Source organism: Nelusetta ayraudi, unplaced genomic scaffold (genome assembly GCF_046127955.1).
Source record: "Nelusetta ayraudi isolate G7.1 ecotype Tasmania unplaced genomic scaffold, CSIRO-AGI_Nayr_v1 ptg000076l, whole genome shotgun sequence".
NCBI lineage: Eukaryota > Metazoa > Chordata > Actinopteri > Tetraodontiformes > Monacanthidae > Nelusetta > Nelusetta ayraudi.
In genome coordinates, this window is record NW_027466126.1 from 2,313,697 (window position 1) to 2,337,606 (window position 23,910).

The following is a 23,910-nucleotide window of genomic DNA, read 5'->3' on the forward strand; positions in this document are numbered from 1 at the left end:
TGGATGACAAGAAAGAGGAAAAGCCTTCTGCTTCACATGTTTGAAAGGGGATGAGATGAAAGCCCAGAGGGTGGTATCAGCTCTGTGATGTCACTAAGAGCTAAATTTTACAAAATATTACCAAATGACATGAAAGTTAAATTAAATGATTTGATTTCACACATTAACTGTGGCCACAGACGACGTGAGAATATTCAAAAGACATTGCATTGATACATTACCCAGTGTGCCCTGGTTATCTTGGTAAACAGGCCTCAGGATCTGGAAACAGAGCAATAAAAAAAAAAACCTTAGTATAATAACACAGACCAATTTAAAATCTACTATTTTTAAGCCAATTTTTGACTCTAGTGCGCAAGAAGGTGTAGTTTATCACAATTTTAATGGTATGTTGATAAAATATAATAAAATATGCAGATTTGAAATGCATTTTTGGTGCCTATTTTACGGTTATTTGACACAAAGTGCATGTCTCCAAACTATACATGCACAGTAGAGAACGTGTGAACTGGTGCAAAACATTTCCTGTCTGCTGCTCCGCAGCCAGTGTGTGTTGGTGGCCCTGTGCTGCCCGGGAGCACGTGTTGTTTTCTTAGACGTCACTGGTTCACTATTCAAGACCCTGCGGAGCCTTTTGGATGTGAGCTGAACTCAGCCAGGCAGCGGTGGTTCCTGCTCGCCACGTCCAATTACAATCACTCGCTGCGGCGTCGCACGGCGCTCTGATTGGCACAGTAGGTGAAGTGGAGGCCGGAGGAGCGCCGGACGGCAGCGCGCTCCTCTCCAGCTCCTCTCCGGCTTCTCTCCTGCATATTTGGCGCGCCGCAGCCTCTCAAAGCTCTGTGCTGCTGTTTGTTTCTGAACTGGAGTATTGTGTCAGTGTGACGTGTCCCCAGCGTGACCCATTTCCAGAGGGCCTTTGGTATATTTAGCCCGGTCACCATGAAAAAAAGAAAATCACTAAAACTCTGCCCTCTCGTCTCTTTTCCTTGATGTCACTGTGTACTTAGAGTGCTACTTCTTCATTCTCTCCTCTTTTTTTTTTTTTTAAAAAAAGTGGAGTAAATTTTTACTTCTTTGTTGAACTTTAGTTTAAACATTATGACCCTCACTGAGGTATTGACCTGAAATACGCTCCAAGGTGAAAGCTTGCCTGGACTTCAGAAATGTTTTACAATAAGACAGAGGGAGCAATGGAGAAATTGGCTAAAAATAGAAAAATTAGGGTGTTAATTCATTTTTAAGAAAACACTGATTCAATGTTTGGAAACGACGCAAATTAAGGAATAAGAGACAGGTTTCATTTCAGAGGAGACTTTTAGTGCATCTCAAATATTTAGTTTTTCATTGAGACGTGTTTTCAGGGTTAGTATTGAGTTGTTTAAGTTTTGTTAGCTGAGGAAATTAAAATCAGTCTTTTTTTATTTCAGGAGTTTATTTTATTTGGCTCTTAAAAAATATTTCTTTATTACACAAGATTTTTTTTTGATGAACTGGACGAAAACAGTAGGCACACGTAAGAAATGTTTGGAAAATCTTTGATAGCTTTAAGTTTTGTTTAAAATTCATCTAAAAATAATATAGTTTCAAAAAAGATCTTTCAAAATATGTGAGATAAATTACACATGTTCCAAATATGGACCACACTGAGCTGATTGACAGTGGTGAAATTAAGTGTTATTAAAGGTCCCATATTATGCATCAGTTTAAGCAGGCAGCTAATATGAAGAACTTTTGCAGAGAGCTGTAAACAAAGGGGTAAATATGGTTTTCTGAAATTGTTCTATGCTATTCCAGGAGGGTTTAATTTCTGTCTGACTTTAAAAAAACAAAAATATGTATGATTACAGTCATAATATGGAGCATTTGATAATAAAATAAAATAAAATAAAAAATAAAAAAGTTTCATGATAAACTTGTATGTCATGTTTGCAAAACCACGTCTGAAGGCAGACACACGTCCCACACCTGGAACATCTCCGACACACACAGTCCGTCTATCTACCAGCGCCGGGGATGAAAGGTAGGGAGACGTATCTAGGATGCGCCACCATGTGGCCGTGGTGAGGATGGGGAGGAGGACGGAGGAGATGATGAAGATGCAGCCCACCACCAGATTGCGGTACCTGGCTTCCGGGGTTGATGGGGGCCAGGATGATGTAGTTGTCCCCGTTGGATGCCTTCACCCTGGTGCCCTTCAGGGTGGCGGTGTGAGGGTGGTGCAACAGCCGCGGCTTCCCGTCCAGCTCCTCGGCCGAGCCGCCCTGGGCGCCCCACGCCAGTGTCCCCATGCCCAGCCCATGCCCGCCACCACCGCCGCTGCTTCCGGCCTCAGAGCCGTTGACCAGCAGCCGGCGGGCGGCGGCGGCGCGGTGGTGGGCCGGCAGAGGCGGCACCGCCGGCGGGCTTTTGCTGGCGGCGGCCACGTCCGGGATGCGCCTGCGGGTCGGTGGCGAGGGCGCGTCGTAGTTGGAGGCGGAGGGCTTGTAGGAGGGCCGGTGGATGAGGCCCTCGAAGCTGGGCTTGGCCGAGGGCCCCGTGCGCCAGACCACCACCGTGATTTCATTGGCGCTGTTTCTGCATGGACGAAAAAGTAAGGACACGACTGCTGAAGTGCTCATTGTTCTGGATCAAATGGACATTTTTCAAGTGCTGCGCGAGCCAAAGACAAAGACTCGTCTTGGTACCTGATGGCGTGGGCCAAGTCCACGCATTTCCACTGCTCCACCGGCTGACCGTTCAGCTGCAGCAGAGTGTCCAACTGCTGCAGACCCGCCTGGTCTGCCGGACCACCTGGTGGAGGAGGCACAGACAGTCTGACGTGAGAGGTTTGGCAATTTCTGCAGTCGAGATGCAGCGAGGCGTTTCTCATTATGCAAAAGCAGAACAAAGTCCCATCTTTACTGCTCATGAGGATATTTAAAAGATGGATTACACAAGCCACAAATTGAGTGTGTATTTTTTCGCTGCACAACAACGAACGTTGATGAGGAAATTCTCCATCGTCTTCGCACAAAACTTGCCTGGATCGACAGCCTGCACCCTCACAGGGGAATCCGAGCAGATGGTGAAGCCATATCCATCCTTTCCTCGAAGGATGGTCACCTGCAGGGCGCACAAACAAAAGACACCACAACAGGAGTTACTCTGTGAAAGAGACGACAGGAACTCTCCCAGCCTCCGACAACCTGAGGAACCCAAAAGTAGAACGCTGGCAAAATATCCAGCTTCCTTTCCCCGCCCTGGATGGTGAAGTGGATTAGTGCCTCGGCTTCCTATTAAAAACTGTCCTGACATCGGTTTTCCGAGAGAGCTCGATGGGCTGAACGAGTGCAGTAAACAAGGCTGAGGGAGGGAGGGAAGGAGGAAGGGATGGAGGACGTTTTCCGGTGCGTAATTAAGGAGAATCAGGGACTCAGTGGTTCTGTGGTCCATGTAAACACGCACAAAAAAACACAGTGCAGTGCAAAAAGATGCAGAAAAAAAAATTCTGTTGAGTTTTCTAGGTTGAAATAAGTGTTACATTCACACACACACTCACACACACAAAGACCGACAATGCTCCTGGCCCTTTCCCACTGTGTGTGACTCTGGCCGACCTCGTGTCGTCAAACATGCCGTACCTGCTGCCGACAGCCGCGGCCAAAGTCAACACAGCCCCGTCCAAAACATCTCACTTTCCATCTCATCTGCTGACAACCGGAGGCCCAAAACACACATACATACGCGCGCACACACACACACACGCAAGCCCCACTTTCCCAAAGCGTCCCCTTACACCCTCCCCATCCTGCTCGCTGCCCTCCGTCTCCGGCAGAGGAGAAAGAATTCACATTTAAGCTGCTTAATTGCAGGTTTCCCATAAGCAAAAAAATTCAAATTTTATTTTTTGTTTTTCTTTGTTTTTTTTTTTCACAAGCCAGAAGCCTGCAATGACCCTGAAATGTCAGGTACGATTGTCGTTCTTTAGTTTTTTGTTTTTTAGAATGTCCCACGCCACAAATCTCCCAGTTCCTTTGGCCAATTCTTCCAGCGTTTATCCGTCTGTTATTCATGATGCAACGCCATTGACAGAAGGGCAACTCTCACTGTGGGCTTCATTTTTCTACCCACAGCAAAAGATGTTTAAATTTACAGATATTAGCATAATTTCAAATAAATAAAAAAAACACTGCATGCCTGTACTCGTCCATCAGCGTGATAAGAGAAATTACATTTTGCATCTTGAATGTACACAAGATAAAAGAGAGATGCGATCCTGGTCTGAATGTGCTCAATGAACATATATATATATATATATATATATATATATATATATATATATATATATATATATATATATATATATATATATGTATATATACATACATATACATATATATGATCACAAGTTGTTTGATTTAGGAGGGAATATAAAAGGAGACGTTTTTCTATGATTGTGTTGAATTTCAACAACTGTGGAAAGTCTTTCAGTTTGTCACTTTGTGCCGCTGATGCATATAAGGTGGTTTATCCACAACTGACTCGATACACTTTGATGATAAAAGGACGCTACATAACAATATGTTGTTGCACTGCTGCACTGGGAAGCTTTAAATAAGTCAAGTTCTAAAGGGACAAACAGCTGAACAATAAATGTGCCTGAACGTTCACAAACGCAGATTAATTCTCTGGACTGACGGTGACGATGGGTGGAATAATAAAAGTGGGCATTGGGACTGGAAAAATAAAAAAGCAATGACAAGTAGACGAAGCAGATGACACACAGAAGGACAGATGGCATAAAAAAAAGTAATAAAAAAAATCCCAAAGAAATTTAGAGAAAGGAAACAGTCGGGGGACATACCAAAGGGTTGGCTTGATATCAGGATGAAAGAAAATGTGAAGCAAAATATTATTGGATTATTTTTTAGACATGTACAAAATAACCAAACTAAATGTACCTTGCCAACACTCATGATTTAGAATTTGTCAGTAGGTCAGATGAGACCACTTGGATTCTCCTCCTCTACCGGTGTAGAAGTCCCTGCTCCTTTTTCGCACTCAAATGCTGTTTAAACGTCGAGGGACTCTACTCAAACTGGAGGCGAAATGAGAAGATTATCGCAGAATAAAGGGAGGAAATCTCAAATGAAAGTTCCCCCCCCCCCCCCCCCCCCTTCTAGCGAATAAATCAGGTGACATGCCGCCGTCGATGAATGAAGAAAGACGAACGATGAGAAGCTGCCAGAGTGCATCAAATATTGAAGGTTGGATGAGCTTATTGATGAATTAAACATCGGACGGGCGGCAACGTGGATGAGGCGCGACGAGAGTACGATGTTAGACGTCTGGTGGTTAAATGGAAGAAAGACTTGCCTAGTCGGAGATGTGCGTATGCGTGCGTGTGTGTGTGTGTGTATAAAAGTGTGTTCATGCATGTGTGACAGAGACGACTTCAAGCTTCGCTGCCGCTCCAGGACACAGCTTCATAAAGCTGTGAGTGACGGTGCCGAGCAGCGGCTGGACAGTGACGCCACCACACTCAGATACATTACACACACACACACACACACACACACACACACACACACACACACACACACACACACACACACACACACACACACACACACACTCAGTTGTTCCTGGCGGTACGATCCTGGTTTCAGTGGATGCGCTAGTTTATGACACAGCACATATTCTCCTCCCTGCTTTACTCATCACGTCGTGTGAAGGATGAATAATACAACGAGACAGGGAGCTTGTTCACTCTCCCCGACACCCGCTCGCCGTTGTTCCATCCCCGAGGTGTAGTCGCACTTTTTTTTTCCTCCCCTGGTGGCAACACTAAAAAGAAAAAATCCCCCAAAAAACGAGAAGGAGTTTTCCTGGAGATATCTTCCTGATCTGCGCTGTCAGAACACACCTGAGGCAGCCTGCAGCCGATGCACAGGTGGCACAGCCCGTGGATGGTGTGCATCACTCCTCCTCCTCCACCTCCTGCACCTCCACCACCCCCTGTGGGGTTCAGGTCCGCAGCCAGCACGCACACGCTGTGGCGGTGTCCCTCCAGCTGGGTGGCCCCCCGGTGCCGCGAGTACCTCCACAGCTTCCTCTGGGCGGCCGAGTACGTCCTGGGGCTGTGCTCCGGCGACTGGGCCGACTTCAACGTGTTGTGAATCATCTTGACGTCGAGAGCTGCCGGGTCGGGTCCTGCAGCTTTTATTTTTTTAATAAAATGTCAGGTTCGGTCCAGATGAGGCAACTGATGATGAATCTGCTCCGACTTGGCGTGCTGCAGAACAGATGCAAGCACAGCAGGACTTCAACGGAGCTGCAGCCTGCCTCCTCGCTGCAGAACTTACATCACTTGGTCCAGTCGGGGCGTCTGAAAGTCCACTGATGGATGCACATTCCTGTGGTTGCCCAGTCTGACCTCCTCTGCTCGAGATCTTCCCTTCTTCTTCTTCTTTTTATTCCCCGTTATTCCAGCTTCTCACCTTCCCCGTCGTTGGACGGCTGTGGCGGCGGCGGCAGTTGTGACGGTCGCTCCTGGGATCAGCTGTGTGGGAGTGCGCGGCGTCGCGCAGGCGAGACTGGCGCTGGCCCGGCCTGCTCGGGCCACACTGTAAGCTCCTGGCAGGGGCGCTCATGGGAACTCTTCAGCGGCAGAAGAATGGGAGGAAGTGCCTCCCACCGCCATGCACATACTCACACGGATACACACACACACACACACACCCGCGCACAAACACACACACACACACACTTACACACAAACACACACACACACACACACGGCACACACCGCGCCTACAAACAGTCCAGGACGACTTTTGTGTGTCTGCCCCCGATAAGGTCGCTGTGCTTCCTGAGTCCACACTGTGAGAGGTGCTGCGGCTCTCCGTCATTTCCACAAAACGCACGGTGGTGACTAAAACGTGTTTGCGTGTGAGTGAGTGTGTGTGTGTGTGTGTGTGTGTGTGTGTGTGTGTGTGTGTGTGTGTGTGTATGTGAGAGAGAGTGAGTGAGAGTCCAAAGTTTCGGGGTTTTGGGTCGCCGTATTTTCACCGTACGCCGCTCCGTCCTCTCCACTTCCACCGTTAATTGCCGCCTTTTCCACCAAGACAAAGAGGAACACGGAGAGAAGGCGGGATTTAAAAAAAACAACAACAACAAAGAGAGAGTGACAGCGGGATTGTTCGACAGCACCAGCAGCTCCCCGGCTTCACATGCCATCAGGCCTTTCGCTCTCCCTCTCTCTCTTTCTCCACCTTCGCCGCCACATTCCCAACTCTCCGTCCAGACATTAGACTTGTTTGTTATGTTTTCGACTTCCATATTTCCTCTGCTTTTTCCTCTCAGCCGCCCCGCCTCTCACTCTCCCTCGGCAACGGCGCGGCACGGAAATTCACACGTCTGCAGCTCTCCGGAGCTCCACCTCCTCTTGCAGTCGGCCAAACGCCACTGAGGTATTTGCTTCTGAAAGTCCCGCGTTCTCTGGAGGAAAGAACGGAGCACTTAGCCCTCTGTTTGCAGCCCGCTGGGTGTTACAGTAGCTTCTGGCTATTGAGAGGAGATCAAAAACGAGGCGGTCTCAGTGGGAGGAGTCAAAACCTGGTGAGAGTTGTTGGTGCCCTTTATGACATCACAAAGGGGACGGTTTCCAGAACTATGCGGAGTATAGAAAAATGAACTCGTCTCACTTGCTGCGTTTCCATTACCAACTGCGCAAAACCTAAATATCGCAATAAAAAAACTGGCAATGCAAACACCTACATTTCGAAAAACCTCTAAAATATCGCTAAAAGGTTTTGCCGCTCTCATGAGGTGGTTTTTCAGACGTATCAATATTGAGGTATATCGCAAAAGTGTCACGAAAACACTTTTATTCGCATTTACACGTCAGCGGACGTGATGGACAGAGGAGGAGACAGAATATTTTTTTAGTAAGTAATCAAAAATATAACAACCATTCTTGACAGCAAACAAACGTAAACAAACAAAAGCAAAGTTATTCTCGTAAATCTCGCAGGACCATTCAATGGAAACACCTGCTAATCGCAATTGTACTTTCTCGGAATTTTTAGAAATATCGCTTTTATTTTGCGAAAAAATTGCAATGGAAACGCAGCCACTGACAGGCTGAAGACACAGTCATGAATCATTAACAAAGACAATTTTGCTCAATGGAGCACCTTTAATCTCTGCTTATGGCCAAAGCGGTTAACGCGGCAAAGAAACAAAAACAAAGCGACAACAGCGACAAAGAGCTCAGCAGCAGTGGAAGAGAGAGAATGCGGGGAATAAGGGGGCGATGTTAAGTTAGAGCTAAAACAGTGGCCAGTCTAACCCCTAGCAACCTCATTAATACCCCGAGCTGCTTCTTCTTCTCCCTTTGGAACATTTTGGACGTCTGGCTCGGGGATTGGACGCGGACAGAGAAGCGATGGAGAAAGAGAGGCATGAAAGAAATGATGCCCCCTCCCAACACGCACACACACACACACACACACTCCCCCCAACGTTAATAAAGTGGCAGGGAGAGCCGTTGTCCGGAGATCCCCTCACGCCAATCGTAATGGCAGCTTTTCCCTGTTTGCCTTTTCAAAGGGGGCGAGGGTTACCCGTCAAGCGCACAAAAAACACTTTCTCTCTCTTTCATGCTGCGCCGTTCACCTCTAAATAGGCAGAAGGACGGATTAGAGGCAGGGAAGAAAGGGCGGAGAAGAAAGCATGTCTTAAGCAGAGGAGTGAAAGAGGAGGGTTTTTTTTTTTTTTTTTTAAGAAAGCCTGTCTGGGAGCCAGACGAGGCCAATCTGCTGTTTAATAGTGTGGGATCTCTGTGTGTCTCCACTCGGCAGCTCTCCCTCTCTGACCTCAATAAGCAGCTATCAAAGGAGGAGGCGTCCCCGGAGCCAGAAAACATGCGGGATGGGTCTGCGGCCAAGTTCAGGGGCATAGTGACGGTTTGTACCTCAACACAGACTGTGGAAGATTCAACTGAAAATTCTTAAAAAAATATATATGTATATACATACATATATATATATATATATATATATATATATATACATATATATATATATATATATATATATATATATATATATATATATACATATGTATATTAAAAAAGAAGAAATTCGCAACAATGTGTATTTGATTGTTTCCAAATATATTATTTAAAAAGTTCTTTCAAAGCCTCGAAATCTGTTTGAATACTTTATTTGCAAAAAAAATTAAATTTTAAGACTGAAGATTTAAATATGTATTGCCGACACCTGAAGAAACTCAAATTGCGAAGAATGAGGCTGATTTCTGACTGTTTGGGTTTTACCGGTTCAATATCAATATTCTACGAGGAGGCAAACCAAACCTGTCATTTGAAGGACAGATCGGACACATCGATGGAATCTTTCTAACAGCGTCCGACCCACGGGACACAATTGCAGTGGATATGTTGATGGGCCAGTTCACCAGCTCCAGGTTGTGCCGGACCACAATGACAGGATGATCCCCCCGCAGGAGCCATTGAGCTCACAGCGGTCCAGCTCACCTCATAAAGACTGCCGAACAGAGAGAAATAAACTTGTTGGGCCTTTAAAACTTTTTTGCAGCCTCTAACTAAATCTGTGTGGTTTGATGTTTTCTCTCCTGCGTCCCCGTTTAGGCATTCTGTTTTATTCTAAGGTTTCATTATGTTCCTTCCCAGCAGTGGGATTTGTGCTGCTGCTGCTGCTGCTGGTGGGCAAAGAATAAAAAAATATATTGCTGAATTTTTTTCCGCCTTATGATAAGACTGTAAAATAAACCAAAGTAAAGGGTGGTGAAGTTATCGAGCAGCATCCTTTTGTTTGTCTCTATTTAACAAAGACGCACAATCGCATCATCGGGTAGCGATGAACCTTTAAGTGGGTTACACCGCCGTGCTGAGTCAAAAGCAGCAAAACCAAGAGAATAAAGCCACTGCTAATTTTTTTTTGGTTTTGTTTTTTGCTGCAGACCTTTGAGAGACCACAAAAAATTCTCACTGGGCCGGTGAAGGTCTGATTTCCAGGCTTGGTGGATGATTCAAAGAGGAGCATTACTTTACTTGCTGTTGATGCTGATGGGACAGTCCGAGTGACTCAATTTTGAGTCTTTGGGGACTAAATCCTTTGGAAAAAGTTGAAGAATTGGAACCAATTAGTGCCTCAAAAGAAGGAAAAACCAGCCAGAGGCAACCTAAGACTTTAATAGCAAGGTGAACCGACTCATCACTCTTTTGGAACGTGAACCGCGTTCAAAAGTGTTTTCTGACGCCCACAATGAACATTTGCTGCAGTCTTTTCTCTACACGCTGCATTTGGTAAAGAGGTTAATTGAATCTCTGCACTGTGAATTCCTCAAATACTGCACTGCTTTTTAGGAGAGATGATGCATTCCAGTACAAGTTTCAAGGAAAAATTGCAGTTTTGTTCTTAAAGGTTTTGCTAACTAACTTAAAACGTGTTTTAACAAGCGAATTCTTTACTTTTCTTTCTTGCTCCACTTTTCACAGTGTGCACACAATCAGCTCTGGAAATCCACCCCTTGTGACATCACAATGTGCAATTACACCCCTCTCAAGTAACATAACATCACCTGGAGCCCGATGTTGGTTCCGCCCTCTGACAACAAATGTGAAAGGTTCGACAACAAAGCACCAATTTTAGTAGGAGGCTGCAAAGAGAGGGCTAAATGCTGTCTTCATCACGTAAACTTGCCCCACTGGTGTCTGGGATTAAAAATGAAAAGCTAAAAATTGTAATGAAATGCGATCTTTAAGTTCTTGTCCAGTTAATTTGTTTTAAAGAGTATAAAGGAAACTCTCAAAATAAGGAATAAATGTAAAACCTGAAGGACAATTGCAGCCTTTTATCAAAGCTATGACAGCTGTGTCATTCAGTTTTTCACATGAGGCTGCAAAAGGTTGTTGAAAGTTCCAAAAAATATATTTTTCTTTCTCTCTCTCCCTCACTGAGCTACGAACTTTTGTTGGTATGAAACGATTATTTTGGCAAGCGTCTGAAGTGGCAAGCGGCCTTCACAGAGCATTGTTAATTGCACGCTAACGAGAGCCGTGCGGGTCAGGAGCGTGCGAAGAGACGTGCGGCACGTCGGGGACAGAGCGAGGACGAGGCGACAGCAAATGGAAGCGGAATGAAAAAAAAAAAAAGAGAGAAACCCCCAAAAGGTTTTACATTTTCCATTCGCCTCTAATTTCTGTCCGTGAAAGCCTCCCACCCTTCTTCCCTCAACTCTCTGCCCCCCCGGAGACTGTCCCACACAAACCACACAACCATCTGTGACTCAGATACAGATGAAGAGGAGAGGTCGCAGCGAGCAGAGAGAGTAGCTGCTCCGCATTGTTGCTGCTCTCTTCACCTTCCCCGCGACCTCAAAAAACACTGAAATTCTTGTTGCAATGGTTATTAAAAAAGTGTTGGTCTGTGACAGACAAATGCTTCACAGAAATTGAATCTTCTTTGCCAACTGAAAAGCACACAAAAAATAAACAAAATATAAAATAAAATAAAATCGTACGAGGTCAAACCCAGGGCCGCTTTATGAGATAATATTCTCAGTCGTGTGTGCTTCTCTTTTGTGTTTTCTGTGTAGGAAAAGTATAGTGAAAGGCGAAAGTGAAGCACGCTTCCACATCTAATCCTGCACAGTCAAGCGTCTTAGCTACAGTAAATCCACACAACCTGCAGCGTTCCCCCCCAGTTTACATCCTGGTTTGTTTCAAAAGCGGCCGGATGTTTGCCTCCCTGACACTGCAGGGGTCAGTCATTCTAAAACCTATAGACCTGAATATTTGAGGTTGGAGGGGGGCCATGTTTTGAGAAGTTTTGAAATCGGTCAACCGGACTGAGACTAATCGACTGAATTCAGTCTTGAAGTGTAATAAAGGCGATGAAAGTTCGAAGTGTTTCTGGAGGACGCAGCTCCTGCGCAAAAATAGGTGGAGATTTTCTCAAGATAAGCACACGGAAAATGAGCTATAATTGTGCCTCGAATTTTCCCATTTCAAATATTTATAATGCACTGCACTGCACAGTGTTTAAATTCAAGGTAACGCATAAAGACAAAGGTATTTGTGTTTTGAAATGAAACTTGCAACCCCTTTATTCTTCACATTTTTGCATACGAGCCTATTGATTCCAGCTGTCTGGTGTTCTAAAAGGTGACGTGACGCGACCTTTTCTATATTTAGCCACTGCCAGTGAACTTTGCTGAAGCATTACGCACGCTGGCATAGCGTTGGAGGCAGAAGCCGGGTTCAATTTTTCTATGACAGCCACTTCGGGCGTTTGCCAAGCGAGCGCTCGGGGAGGAGATCAACAAACCGGAGAAGAATAAATGACCAGCCTCAGCTGCCGCGTGATCAAAAGCGTGCAAAAAGTTGCAGCGCTCACGGCCAACAGGGCAATGTTCAGTCGGCCGCGGGAGGTGGAGACCCTCGTCGCTCAGCATGTTACAACTGTGCGAGTTCAGCGTGATCGCTGTGAGTCGGGGAGTTAGCAGAGGCTCGTCTTCATTCCACAGGAAGGCCGAAGCGCAGGGCGAGCGGGCGGCTGCAGGGTTCGCAAAGGAATTTTAAAAAGCGGGGAGAATAGACAAAAATCCACAAAAGACAGACAGCGCCGTGCAGGGTTGTTCCACTCGGGTGCCCATAAAGACTTCAGAACCATACTTAAAGGCAGTCTGCCACTTGAGCTTTTTTTTTTTTTTTTTTTGTGGGCATGATCCTGATGTTTTTTCAAAGGTCATTACGGCTGGTGCAAAGCAAACACTTGAACTTGAATGATCCTCTGCATCAAAGTATCATCATTCACGCTCCAGAGTCTGGGTAAACAGTTTAAGTGGCCTTCCTCATTCCCCTTTTTTAATGAATTCCATCTTCGACGTGGGAATGGACCGCACAGACACGTCAGACATGAAGAAACGAGACAAAACTGAATGAGTGAGGAAAGAAGAATCTGAGTGGCAGGAAAAACAAATAAATAAATAAGAGTAATAATAATAATCTACTCCATTTTCCTTTTTTTTTTTTTCTTCCTGATAACACATCACTCAGCTCCGCACGCGAGCAAGCCTTCTGACTGAGGAAGTGACATCTCGCCTCACTCACGGCTCAGAGCTCAAGCACACGGCTGCCGTCGCTGTGTGGAACGTGTGACATGGGATTCATGCGCTGCACATCTCACTGAAGGCATGTTCATGCATGACAAGCTTGTTGGACGCGGTACGGGATCACGGGTCATCTACGCTTTCCACGCGAAACGCAAACAGATTGGCTGTGCACGCACGAGCAAAACGAGGAATGTCAGTATTAGAAAGATCAAAATAAACGGGAAAAAAAATCCCAAACCATTGAGAAGTGTTGAAGCACAATGAAATACCGACATTAGAGGAGCACTACGTAGTTTTAATAACTTTAAAGGACAGTTTTGTGTATATGACTCTCATGCGTGACAGTGAGAATGACACCCCTGGCAATAGCACAGCGCCTCCAGCTGGCCTGGTAAGGAACTCACTAAATTTGGTTGCCTGCCCGGCACCCAATCGTACTTAAACACCAACATTAACACCTCTTGCTTGGCTCAAAGGGGCTTGCTTGCTACTTTCCATCTACTTTTTTTATGGCAGAGATGAAAGAAGACGATGCAGAGGAGGCGAGAAGAGGAAGAAGAGGAAGAAGAGAAAGTATCAAAGCTTTTTCTCCTCAGAAGGTCCCAGGCAAGAAGAGTTACACAACTCACTACAGAAGCCAGCTGGTGATGCTGTCTTATCGCCAAGAGTGCCTTCCTCCCAGTTACTTGTCCATAAAATGTGATAAAATAGAGAAATAAACAGATAAAAAGTATAATTGCAAGGCAGACAAACTACACAATGTTCCTTTAACTCGCAACCAGCGTGTGATAAAGTTAACGCAGTTACAGTATGCTGAGGTACACACACATACCGTTCAAGTGCCACAGTCACACACAAAGAGCAGAGAGAGGCAAACATTTAAGCATCACAGGCACAAACACGCGCACACACACACGCACGCACACACACACACACACACACACACACACACACACACACACACACACACACAGAGTTTGAAAAGATGTGATGATACTTACTGTTAAGCATTGCATATTCTCAGGGCGATTGCTCTCGGGGGCAGCACCATGGTTTGACAGCACAGCCTCTGAAATGTAGACAAAGGAGTCACGGGCTGAGACGGTGCCTCTGGAGCACATTTCCCCCGGTGCCAGCGCACAACGCACAAAAATAAAGTCCTCAAACAGTTCAGGGAGTCCATGCAAAGTGACTCAGAGAGATAACAGAGAGCAATTATGGCGACAGTCGTCTGGAGCAGCCTCCCTTTCCCCCTTCTCTCCCCTCTCTGTGTTTGCCGGGCCGGGATTTAAACTTCAGAGGGTACATTAAAGAAAGGCGCAGAGACAGAGCGGAGGAAAATCCGGTAAGATGCGAGGATCCGACAAACTGGCCGAGAGAGGAGTGCAAGTGAGAACAAGTGAGAGGGAGGAGGGAGGGGAGGAGAGAGGGAGGGAGGGAGGGAGGGAGGGAGGAACTCCTCGCACACCATTATCCGTCCGTCACAGGGCTCCTGGGAAGTCGCCATGGTTACAGGGACTCACGCCTCAGTGTCCTTTTAACTATTGCTCATAAAGGCGGCATTCAGCTTTGGGCCACAATGCAGAACTCCCCACCCCACTCCCCCCACCTCCTCCCAACACTCTTTCTGTCTCTGTCTCTCTCTACATTTGCCTCCCGTTTACATCTGTCCACATCATTTTTGCTTTACACATATTTATCGCCATGCCCTCCTCTCCTCTCTTCTTTTTTTTTTCCCGCCTTCCAAACTTTGCAAAACATCAGGAACCCTGCAATCATCCCCGCCGTCCTCCTCTTCACTGTTTGGCTCTCGCATCACAATCACACCTCCGGCTCCGTAGGGGAGAAATTATGCAAACCTCCAAAACCATGAAATGTTATTTTCCAAACTGCCTCCCAACACAAGTCAGACGGTGCGAGTGGATCAGAAGCGGCAGAAGTTTCGAATGCGGCAGCGACGCGTGGTTTGGAAAAGGGTCGTTTGCGGCGCTGGAGAGAAAACTTTTTCACACCTTGAGCCTGAACCTGTAGAAACTCTTCCTACACAGTCATCTTAAAGTTCCCATATCGTGCTAAATTCACTTTGTGTGATTTTTGCACATGCTTTTTCTTTTGTTGATGGTGCCAAGTTGGTAGAGGGTTTAGTAATAATGTGTTATGTCTCATCTTAAAGGTTCCATATTTTGTAAAAATCGACTTTACCAATGTTTAACAATAATATATGGATTTCTATATCAGTTTAGTCCAGGAATAAGAAAAATCCTTCCTTTAGGTCTTTTGCTTGCTCCGCATTACAGCAAGTGTGTGCCAGTGTACATCGTCACCCCTTTGTGATGTCACAGAGGGGTCTTTACTTCATGTTTCAGCAGGGAGATAAAAAATCCTGCATTCTCATGGGTGGCTGTAAACACAGGGCTAAATGTGCTGCTTTCTTGAGATCTTTACCATTTTAATGAAAATGAATTGTGGAAGCATACTCAAATAAATAAGCGAAAACAAATATAATCTAAAAACATTCAATAGTATTCAAGAAGTTACGCCAAAAGAAAAAAACTCAAACAATACATTTCGTCGTTTCAGTGTCAGGACTTTAAACCATTTGTTTCATAGTGATGGATGGATCTCAGTGGGCCCAGTTAAAAAAAAAAAAAGTAGGAGGTGAATACATAGTTATTCAAATCCATTATGATCATCATCATCATGGTCGTTTCAGCTCAACTATTAACTATAACTGCCTACAACTGCCTGCACTCTGCGATAGCTGCCACTTAAACACGGGTGTTGAAATGAAAATGCACACACACACACACACACACACACACACACACACACACACACACACACACACACACACACACACACACCTTTGTGGCACTTAAAGTTACAAATAGACCACACATAAAAGATAATGGTGTGTGGAAGCAAGCTCGCTGCTAAATGCTACTATTTAAGGAATGTTTATGCCATAACACACACACACACACACACACACACACACACACACACACACACACACACACACACACATACACACACACACGCCCTGTTACGGGGTGGCCAGTGAAGAACGACTCCTTCTCTAACCAAATATAGAAAAACTGAGTTACTATCTCTTTATCTTTTCTGAGTCAGCGGCTAAAAAATGTGTTTCTAGAAGATGATGTCATTTTGGGAGGTCAACCATAAAATGTCATCACCTTATCATTACATGTGGCTAGACAACTGCGTAAAATATGGTCTCATGAAAGAAATTATTTCGATCTCCAATCAGACAGAAAAAAAAAACATGCAAAGAAAAAAAAAGCTGTTTTTGATTTGAGTCATCAAGTGTTTTATCCTCCATCCCCTACAATCTAACCTTTAAGATCCCAAGTACTCTTCATTTCCAGATCTTTTTTTTTTTTACTCCAAACTCAAGTGGAGCAGTCTGTGTGATCAGTCATCTGAAAAAATACCCTCTATAGATCAGAAAACAGTAAATTTAGCCCTCTGTTTACAGCTTCCGGCATAAACACTGGATTGTGTCTTTCTGCTAAAACTGATGTTTTTTGGACGGGGAGACAAAAACAAGTTCCTGGCTGGGTGAGTGATCGCCAGCATGACATTGGTAGTATCAGTGTCCCTAAATGACATCACAAAGGGCACATTTCCTGAACCATGTATTTCAGCAAACACATTTTAAGTAGTTGGTGGAAGGATGGACATTCATTCATTCCTCCAAGGCTCACCTACAGGCTGGTAGAGATGATCGTTCCCTTCAAAATAAAATACCTAATCCCAAAATCACAACTCCCCTGGAAACACAAAGGAACGGAGGAGGGGGGGAAATGAGGATTCTGTCTGCGAATTCAAAGCCTCACAGGGGGATCCAGCCAATAGAAAAGGGGGCTAACCTGGCTGGCCTGGAGCCCAGGAGAGTAGCCTTTTGTGTGGGTTAAGACATCAGTAACACGGGGAAGTGGAGTGGAGTAAGGAAAGAAAGGGAGAAAAAAAAGAAAGAAAGGGAGAACGATGGCAAATAAGCGACTGGCGAGGAGGACAGTGGGAAAAGTCTACATGAGCGAAACTCTGACGAGGGGAGAAAGTGGGATGTGAGAAGTTCACAGAGAGAGTGACGGCGAAGGAGACAAAGAGAGGCGCAGAGTGAACACATGCTGACGGCCGGAGTCAAGGAAAGACATGAAAAGGTGTCGTTCGTCGAGTCAGAATCGCTCTATGATGTGTCTGGGCAGAGAAAAAGGCCCCTTGACTCTGGCCCTGTTCCCTCTCGGCCCCACTCACCCACTTGACACGCCGTCCCTCTTTTCACCTCGCCGCCACACAAACAAACACTTGATGAAGAGAGCGGAGACGCCAGCAGGAGAGCAGAATAGAGGCCACTGTGCAAGATTGCTTGAGACCAAACTCCTTCACACACACACACACACACACACACACATAATTTGTCTTAATTGGATACATCAGTGAATGAAACACTGCAGAGAAGCGAGCTAAAGAAAAAAGGCACAATGACAAGTGCAGTGAGCTGAACTGGAGAATTAACAGTCACAGCAAAATGCTGGAAACAGAAGGGTGAATAAAAGTCTACTTTTCTAATTGACTTGCCAGCGTGATTTGTAAATCAAAAAACAGAGTGTAATTCTAGAATCGAGGTGTCAAACTCTGGCCCCCGGACCAAATTTGGCCCAAGAGGCAATGTTAGCTGCGATCCACAGCTATGCTTAACACTTTCATCACAACTTAACCTCTCACACACCTCCTGTTTCTCTGCCAATAAAGATATCTGACCTTTCTTGACACTAAACATGTTGCCATCTTGGAAAAAAACAATGCACTTTTTTCAGACACTTGCATTCTGACGGGGCAAAGGCTTCGATTTATTGGTGACTCCCACAGTGGGATGTCTTAAAAATAGGGGGTCAGAGCGCAGGTGGACTTTCAGCAGGAGTCAATCATTTGGCGCAGTTGAAAACGCAGCGTGATATTAAGCTGATGCAGTCTGAGTGAAACAGTGAAAAGGAAAGATCCAGGGAGGGAGAGAGCAAAGAGAAACACGTACACACACACACACACACACACACACACACACACACACAACCTCAGGTCTAAATAATGCAGCATGACTAATGTCTAGCAGTTCTCTGTCTATTGAGTAATAGCTGGAGATTAGGCTACAAATTAATACAGGGTATAGCGAGCTTGAAAGAGGGAGTTGGCCTATTTTCTTTATTTCTATTTCCATAATTGGAAAGTACCTGGCAAAAATCCCCATATTGCATTTCATGTACGTCTTGCAGAACTCGTCACATGTTGCTGCAGCGGTTCCCGCAGCTGCATGTGCGCGTCGTCTTTATTCACTTCATCTTATCCTCGCGAGAATGGCGGACAATGAGGATGATCTCTGCAGGCATCCACAGTAATCCACCAAATCCATCAAAGGCAACATTGGTTGTGACAAAACTGTCCGCAGGCCCTTATAAAGATTTAAAAGATTTGGTGGCGTTTCAGAAAATCTCCTCGTCGTCTTTCTCTGGGAGGAGCAAATTCCTTCCACCGCTGGAGCAATGAAGACTTCACATTATCTGCTAAGTCACCGGTGACGTGCGCAGCAGCCTGCAAAATGCATCTTCTCTTTTTTCATTGGTGTAGATTTAGAGCAACCTTGGTTTTTTTGGTCCCAAAGCAATGCCTTAAAGCTTGAGGCAAGAAGTCATCGCTTTAGTTTTGCTAACTTCTGACTTCCAATGTCACCATGAGGTTGAGCTTGGCGGTGCAGACAAAAGCCTTTTTGGCCATTTTTAGCAATGCATGAAATTCAAGCTGACTTCTAAATAGTCGATACTCAAGAAAATGCCACATGAAATTTAGTGGAAAAGTTGATATGCGGAAGCACGTTCCTGTGAGAAATATTTTAAGCAGCGCTATTTTGGCTCTCTGCCATTTATCAGCCTGTGGTTTGGGTCATGAAGTCGCAGTCGAACTCAGGATGCAGACAAAAAGGGAACTGCCCATTAGTTCGACCTCCCATCAGTCAGATAAATTGCTCATTGGTCCGACCTCCCATGAGGGTTAGGGTTAGGGTAAGAGTTAGGTTAGGGTTAGGGTTAGGGGAGGTCGGGCCAATGGGCAATTTGTCGGACGATGGGAAGTCGGGCGAATGGGAGGTCGGACCAATGCCATGCTCCTCACAAAAAGTGACAACCTAGAAATCTACAGTAAAGTGTATTTTACTGAAAACCTTCAAGCTGAAAAAGATCTGCTTTTAAGTTGCCAGGTTAGGGTTAGGCATATGTCATTTTGTTTAAAAAAGTAGCAATACAACCAATGATGTCTTGACATACCACTGTGAAGACGAGTGTCAGGCCAGTTTCTCTCTGGGGAATTCACCACTAGTGAATGAAAAGGCACTAAAGTAGGCCACACGTGCATATTCTCACAGAAATAACTTCTAAATAGACTGATGCAGTTAGCGTATCATGCATGTTTATTACATGCAATTACATCCGAGAGAAGAACACAGCATATTTATGCATGAGTAGTCCGCACACAACCAGCCCACAGCAAATAATAAATTCCAGGACCAGAGTCACAGGCAAACCGAGAGGATTCAGAGAAGCCTCAGCCGGAGAGACGAGTGACCTCAGAGACCACAAACCCGATGACTGGCATGAACAAAACTGCGCAGGGCCAGACAGCGTGATGACTTTCAGCCATCGTAGGCAGGAGGGCACAAGTGACGGACAACTTTCATTTCCTGTCTCAATCATGGGCGAACCATCTGGTTCAGAGCTGAGATGCGATTTCACAATCCCGCTCGCATGCATGAGGGTTGTTTTGTTTACAGCACTGAGCATACGTGCTCCAAGCATCCAGATGAACGTAATGCATCTGCCTGAAAATGGGCAGAATGGGAGCGTATTGTTTCTCCATGAGTGCACTCGTTGTCAGTGCACAACAGAAAGACAAAGAAAAAGAAAAGTGGCGGTAACTTTGTTCCATCTGCCTCTACAGAGTGACTAGGAAACAAATCCAAATTGACTCTGACTCTCAGCCAGCGTCAAGGTTTGTTGCCTCCGACCCAAGCGCGTCAAAGTGTCCGCCCACCAGAGATTAAAGGCCGGCCCGCTCGCAGTGTGGGGATTCAAACTCTTGTTTGGGCCACAGAGGTGGCAGCAGTCATTTGAAAGCAGCCGGCCAGTGGCTCACCGCCCTCTACTTCAGGCCAGCGCCTCCAAAAAGAGCTCCTTTATGTGCCGAGCGTCCCGCCGCTTTGACAGTTTATCGTCCTCGGCAGAGGAGCCACTAGCCTTTTTTTCTTCACAAACACAATGTCGCCCTTGGCTCTGCATCGCCCTGCAGTCTGCAGCAGCCAGACACCTGGACGTGCATCGTTTCAATCAGACACAGCGAGACGCAATAAGCAAAAGAGCCATTGCATTTGTTCATTCTGTTTACAGTTGAGATCAGTCAGTGCATTAAAAACCACAGTCGAATCAAGCGGGGTAACATTGATCCTGGCAAGAGGAATCCAATGTCATAACGGAATTGTGGAGGTTGACCGACCTTTAAAGCTGTGCAGCAGACATAAAACAGTTCAGATATGTATTGATGTTTGTCCCAGATTTAGACTTGGAGGGGGGTTTTGATGCCCAGAACTACGGTCAGCTGCTCTTTTTACATCCATTGTTGTCTGGGTAAATACTTAAATCAGATGTTTCCAGCAGAATACTCTTCTATTTCAAGTCTGTGTTTGAATCCAAATGGTTCAACCTTGTTAGTCCTGCACCATGACACAAAATCATGGTGAGGAACCTGGCAGACTACTCAGGTCTCCAGACGCTGGGAAAAAGATTCCTTTTCCCTCGGAGAAACTATTAATACATTAAAAATCACTTTGGGCCAGAAATAATATATTCTGAAAAATATCTTCTTTTGGCATTTTTTATTTCGCGCCAAACATTTTGACAAGTCACTTGTAGACGCAGGTGTTAAAAATTTCATCAACAGCTGCTCTGCACCAATCAGTCGAACCAGTCAGCAGCGATAGTGTGATGATGAGCTCACAGTCACAACACCACAATGTTGAAATTGAGGTAGTTACAACAGACTGACTACAGCTGTTATGTTGTTTAAGTTGGTTATTTGCACCGTAATGCATCAGCGGAGTGAAATTGACACTTTATGATGTTTAAAGATCAAACAGAAGGTCCTGATCAATTTAAGCAAATATTTAAAAAACTAAATCAAAACAGTCTTTTGAGTCTTTTCAAAATAAGATTTTTGCTTTCTGTTTTGTGTGAATTTCTAGGGCATGAAAAATGAATCCCACAGATCAGAGATTTAAACTACTGAGTCAACGGCTCCACTCACTGCTCCAAACGACGCTGTTGAGCGTCGGATCCGCGGCACATCAGTAACACACTCGCAGCGTCACAACAAACGCAAATTGCCAACAGGCCTTTGCTGCCACAGCATAAAAACCACACCCACTTGCAAACTCCTCCCGCCCAGTTAATCACACATAGCTGCGTTTAATCTACTGATTTACAGGCTCGCCATCTGGAAAGCTGTGTTTGCATCTGCATGTGTGTGTGTGTGTGTGTCTCAGCGAGTACAGTAAGTCCGTACCACAGTCATCCATAATGAACAGCAAAACAAGCTTGGCGGTTGTGTGTGCGAGCATGTGTGAGAGTGTGTGAGTGTGTGTGTGTGTGTGTGTGTTGCACTCCTAAAATGACACACTTTAAAAGAACGAGCCCATTGGGTCTTCTCCTATTTTTACCTACACACATGTACGGACCACCTGACCCACATCAGCCGTCGCTTGTCGGAGGGGAAAGCATTAGCCACGGTTAAAAACACTCACACGTACATGTCAGTGTGGGTCAGTTGTCTCTGCTGAATGAGACGGAACAGAGACGACCGCCGGGAGCTTCTCAGATGCTGTTTATTCGATGGATAACCCAAACTTAAAAGTGTACTGGAATTTCCAGATTCTATCAATTATACAGCACTATTTTAAAAAGCCAATTTTTGGACATACCAGACTCAAGCGGTTGATTATCCACAAAATGATGCAGATCTTCAGAAGCAGCATATTTAGCCCTCTGTTTACAGCCTCCTGTCAGACGGCGACACCTGGCTGGGGGTGTCGGCACTAAGCTGGAGGATGGCCTTTTTTTTTGTTTGTTGGGATTTTTAATTACCGTGAGTAAAAAAAGAATAATCAGGTCCTTTTCTACGAAAGAGGATTGGGGCTACAAGAACATAAAAAAATATTTCAGGGAGGAGATTTTTATTTAAGTTTTCATTTTGAGTTCTAAGTTAAAATTTTGTGAATAAAGTGAACATTTCTCAAAAGTTTGACTTTATTCTCGAAATTTTGACTTTATTCTCGAACTGAAAACTTGATTTCGAATTCTTTTTTCTCTTCTTGTGGCCCTTACTCTCTTCCGTACTTTTCTTAATCCAATGCAATGCCATTCCACCAGTTTTGCCAGATTCTCTCCACTCCTTTGGGTATACAACATATATTTTCATATATCTTAAATTACTCTTTATAAGATTATACTTGTCAAAGTGGTTTGTGTCGCTGCTCAATGCAAAATGCAAAAACGTTGTGCGGAAAAGGTAAAAAAAAAAAATCCTGGCTTGTGTGCCGTCACTCCCCGCGTGTGAAGCTGTGGTTTGCCTGCCACTCATGCGCCGCCTCCTCTGCCTGCTCGTTTTAAGTAAAGATGGCAGCCCTTCTATTGTGGCCCTGCGGTGTAATTAGCTGTCAAGGCGCTGCGAACAAGTTTTGTTACGGAGGCAGAAAGTCTGGGCGGAACGATGAGGAAAGCCTGTCTGAGCCGCGTCGGTATTAGACAGCTCTCGGGAAGCGTGACGTGTCAGTCTGTCCGGTCAGCGTGTTATGCAAAAAAAAAAAAAGACACGCCATTCTACATTGATTACACCTCCCAATCAGGACCAAAAAATCCACAGCCCAGGAAGGCCTTTTCCAAATGTGTCTCGCTTTAACGAGCCGACAGCTACTTGAACGATGGCGCTGCATCATGTGCAGATGTGACTTCCGATTTTCCCGCACAAAATAACAACACGGCTACCCGACAACCCCGCGGGAAAGCTGTCCTGGCACAGCACCTGCTCTAAATTGGCACCAGTCTGTGTGTGTGTGTGTGGGGTTGGAGGGGATTAGTCAGACACGCTGATCCAAACAGTGACACTGCGCACGTTAACACGGATTGAAACGCAGCAGACCCGGAAAAGACAAGTTTAAACAGACGATGCTGTGACTCTATAGTCGGAGTATCCAAGAGTGGGCGTTCGTCCGGACACTTGAAAGTCCTCAAGTGTGTTTTTGCATTTATTGGTACATCCTGTTTCCTTTGGGTTGCCTTATCTGTCTCATTGTCTTTCATTGCTATTTATATTAAAGGTCCCATATTGTGCAAATCTCACTCAACACCTATTTTCAACAGTTATGTTTGGCCATCCCGTCACTGAGCTTGACCGAAGTCAGAAAAATCCATCTTTTTTTTTTGTTTCATCTCCTTCCAAACGGGTGGAAGGTCATCGGTTTTAGCAGGAAACAAAAAAAACACAGTTTCTGCTGTAAACAGAGGGTTAAAGAGTCTGTATATAGGAGATCTATATTAGTTTTATGAATAAATGATAATGTGAGGCTGCTGCACGGGAGTCTGTGGAGGGAAAAATTAAAATTGCTATTGTATGGGTCCTTTAAAGTAGCTGCTCCACATCCCTCTA

At 45.2% G+C, this 23,910-nt stretch overlaps 1 protein-coding gene across 1 annotated transcript in view; it reads right to left on the bottom strand.

Moving 5' to 3' along the window:
* Nucleotides 1-1,881: 1,881 nt before the first annotated feature.
* The window catches only part of LOC142899794 (regulator of G-protein signaling 3-like), a 40,747-nt gene continuing 18,718 nt past the window's right edge, over nucleotides 1,882-23,910 (bottom strand). The window contains exons 9-12 of the mRNA XM_076043605.1: nucleotides 14,145-14,212; nucleotides 3,024-3,105; nucleotides 2,688-2,793; nucleotides 1,882-2,577 (exon numbers count right to left, since the gene is read on the bottom strand). Coding sequence (XP_075899720.1) covers nucleotides 1,998-2,577; nucleotides 2,688-2,793; nucleotides 3,024-3,105; nucleotides 14,145-14,212 — 836 coding nt within the window. The 3' untranslated portion in view covers nucleotides 1,882-1,997. The remainder of the gene's footprint in view (nucleotides 2,578-2,687; nucleotides 2,794-3,023; nucleotides 3,106-14,144; nucleotides 14,213-23,910) is intronic.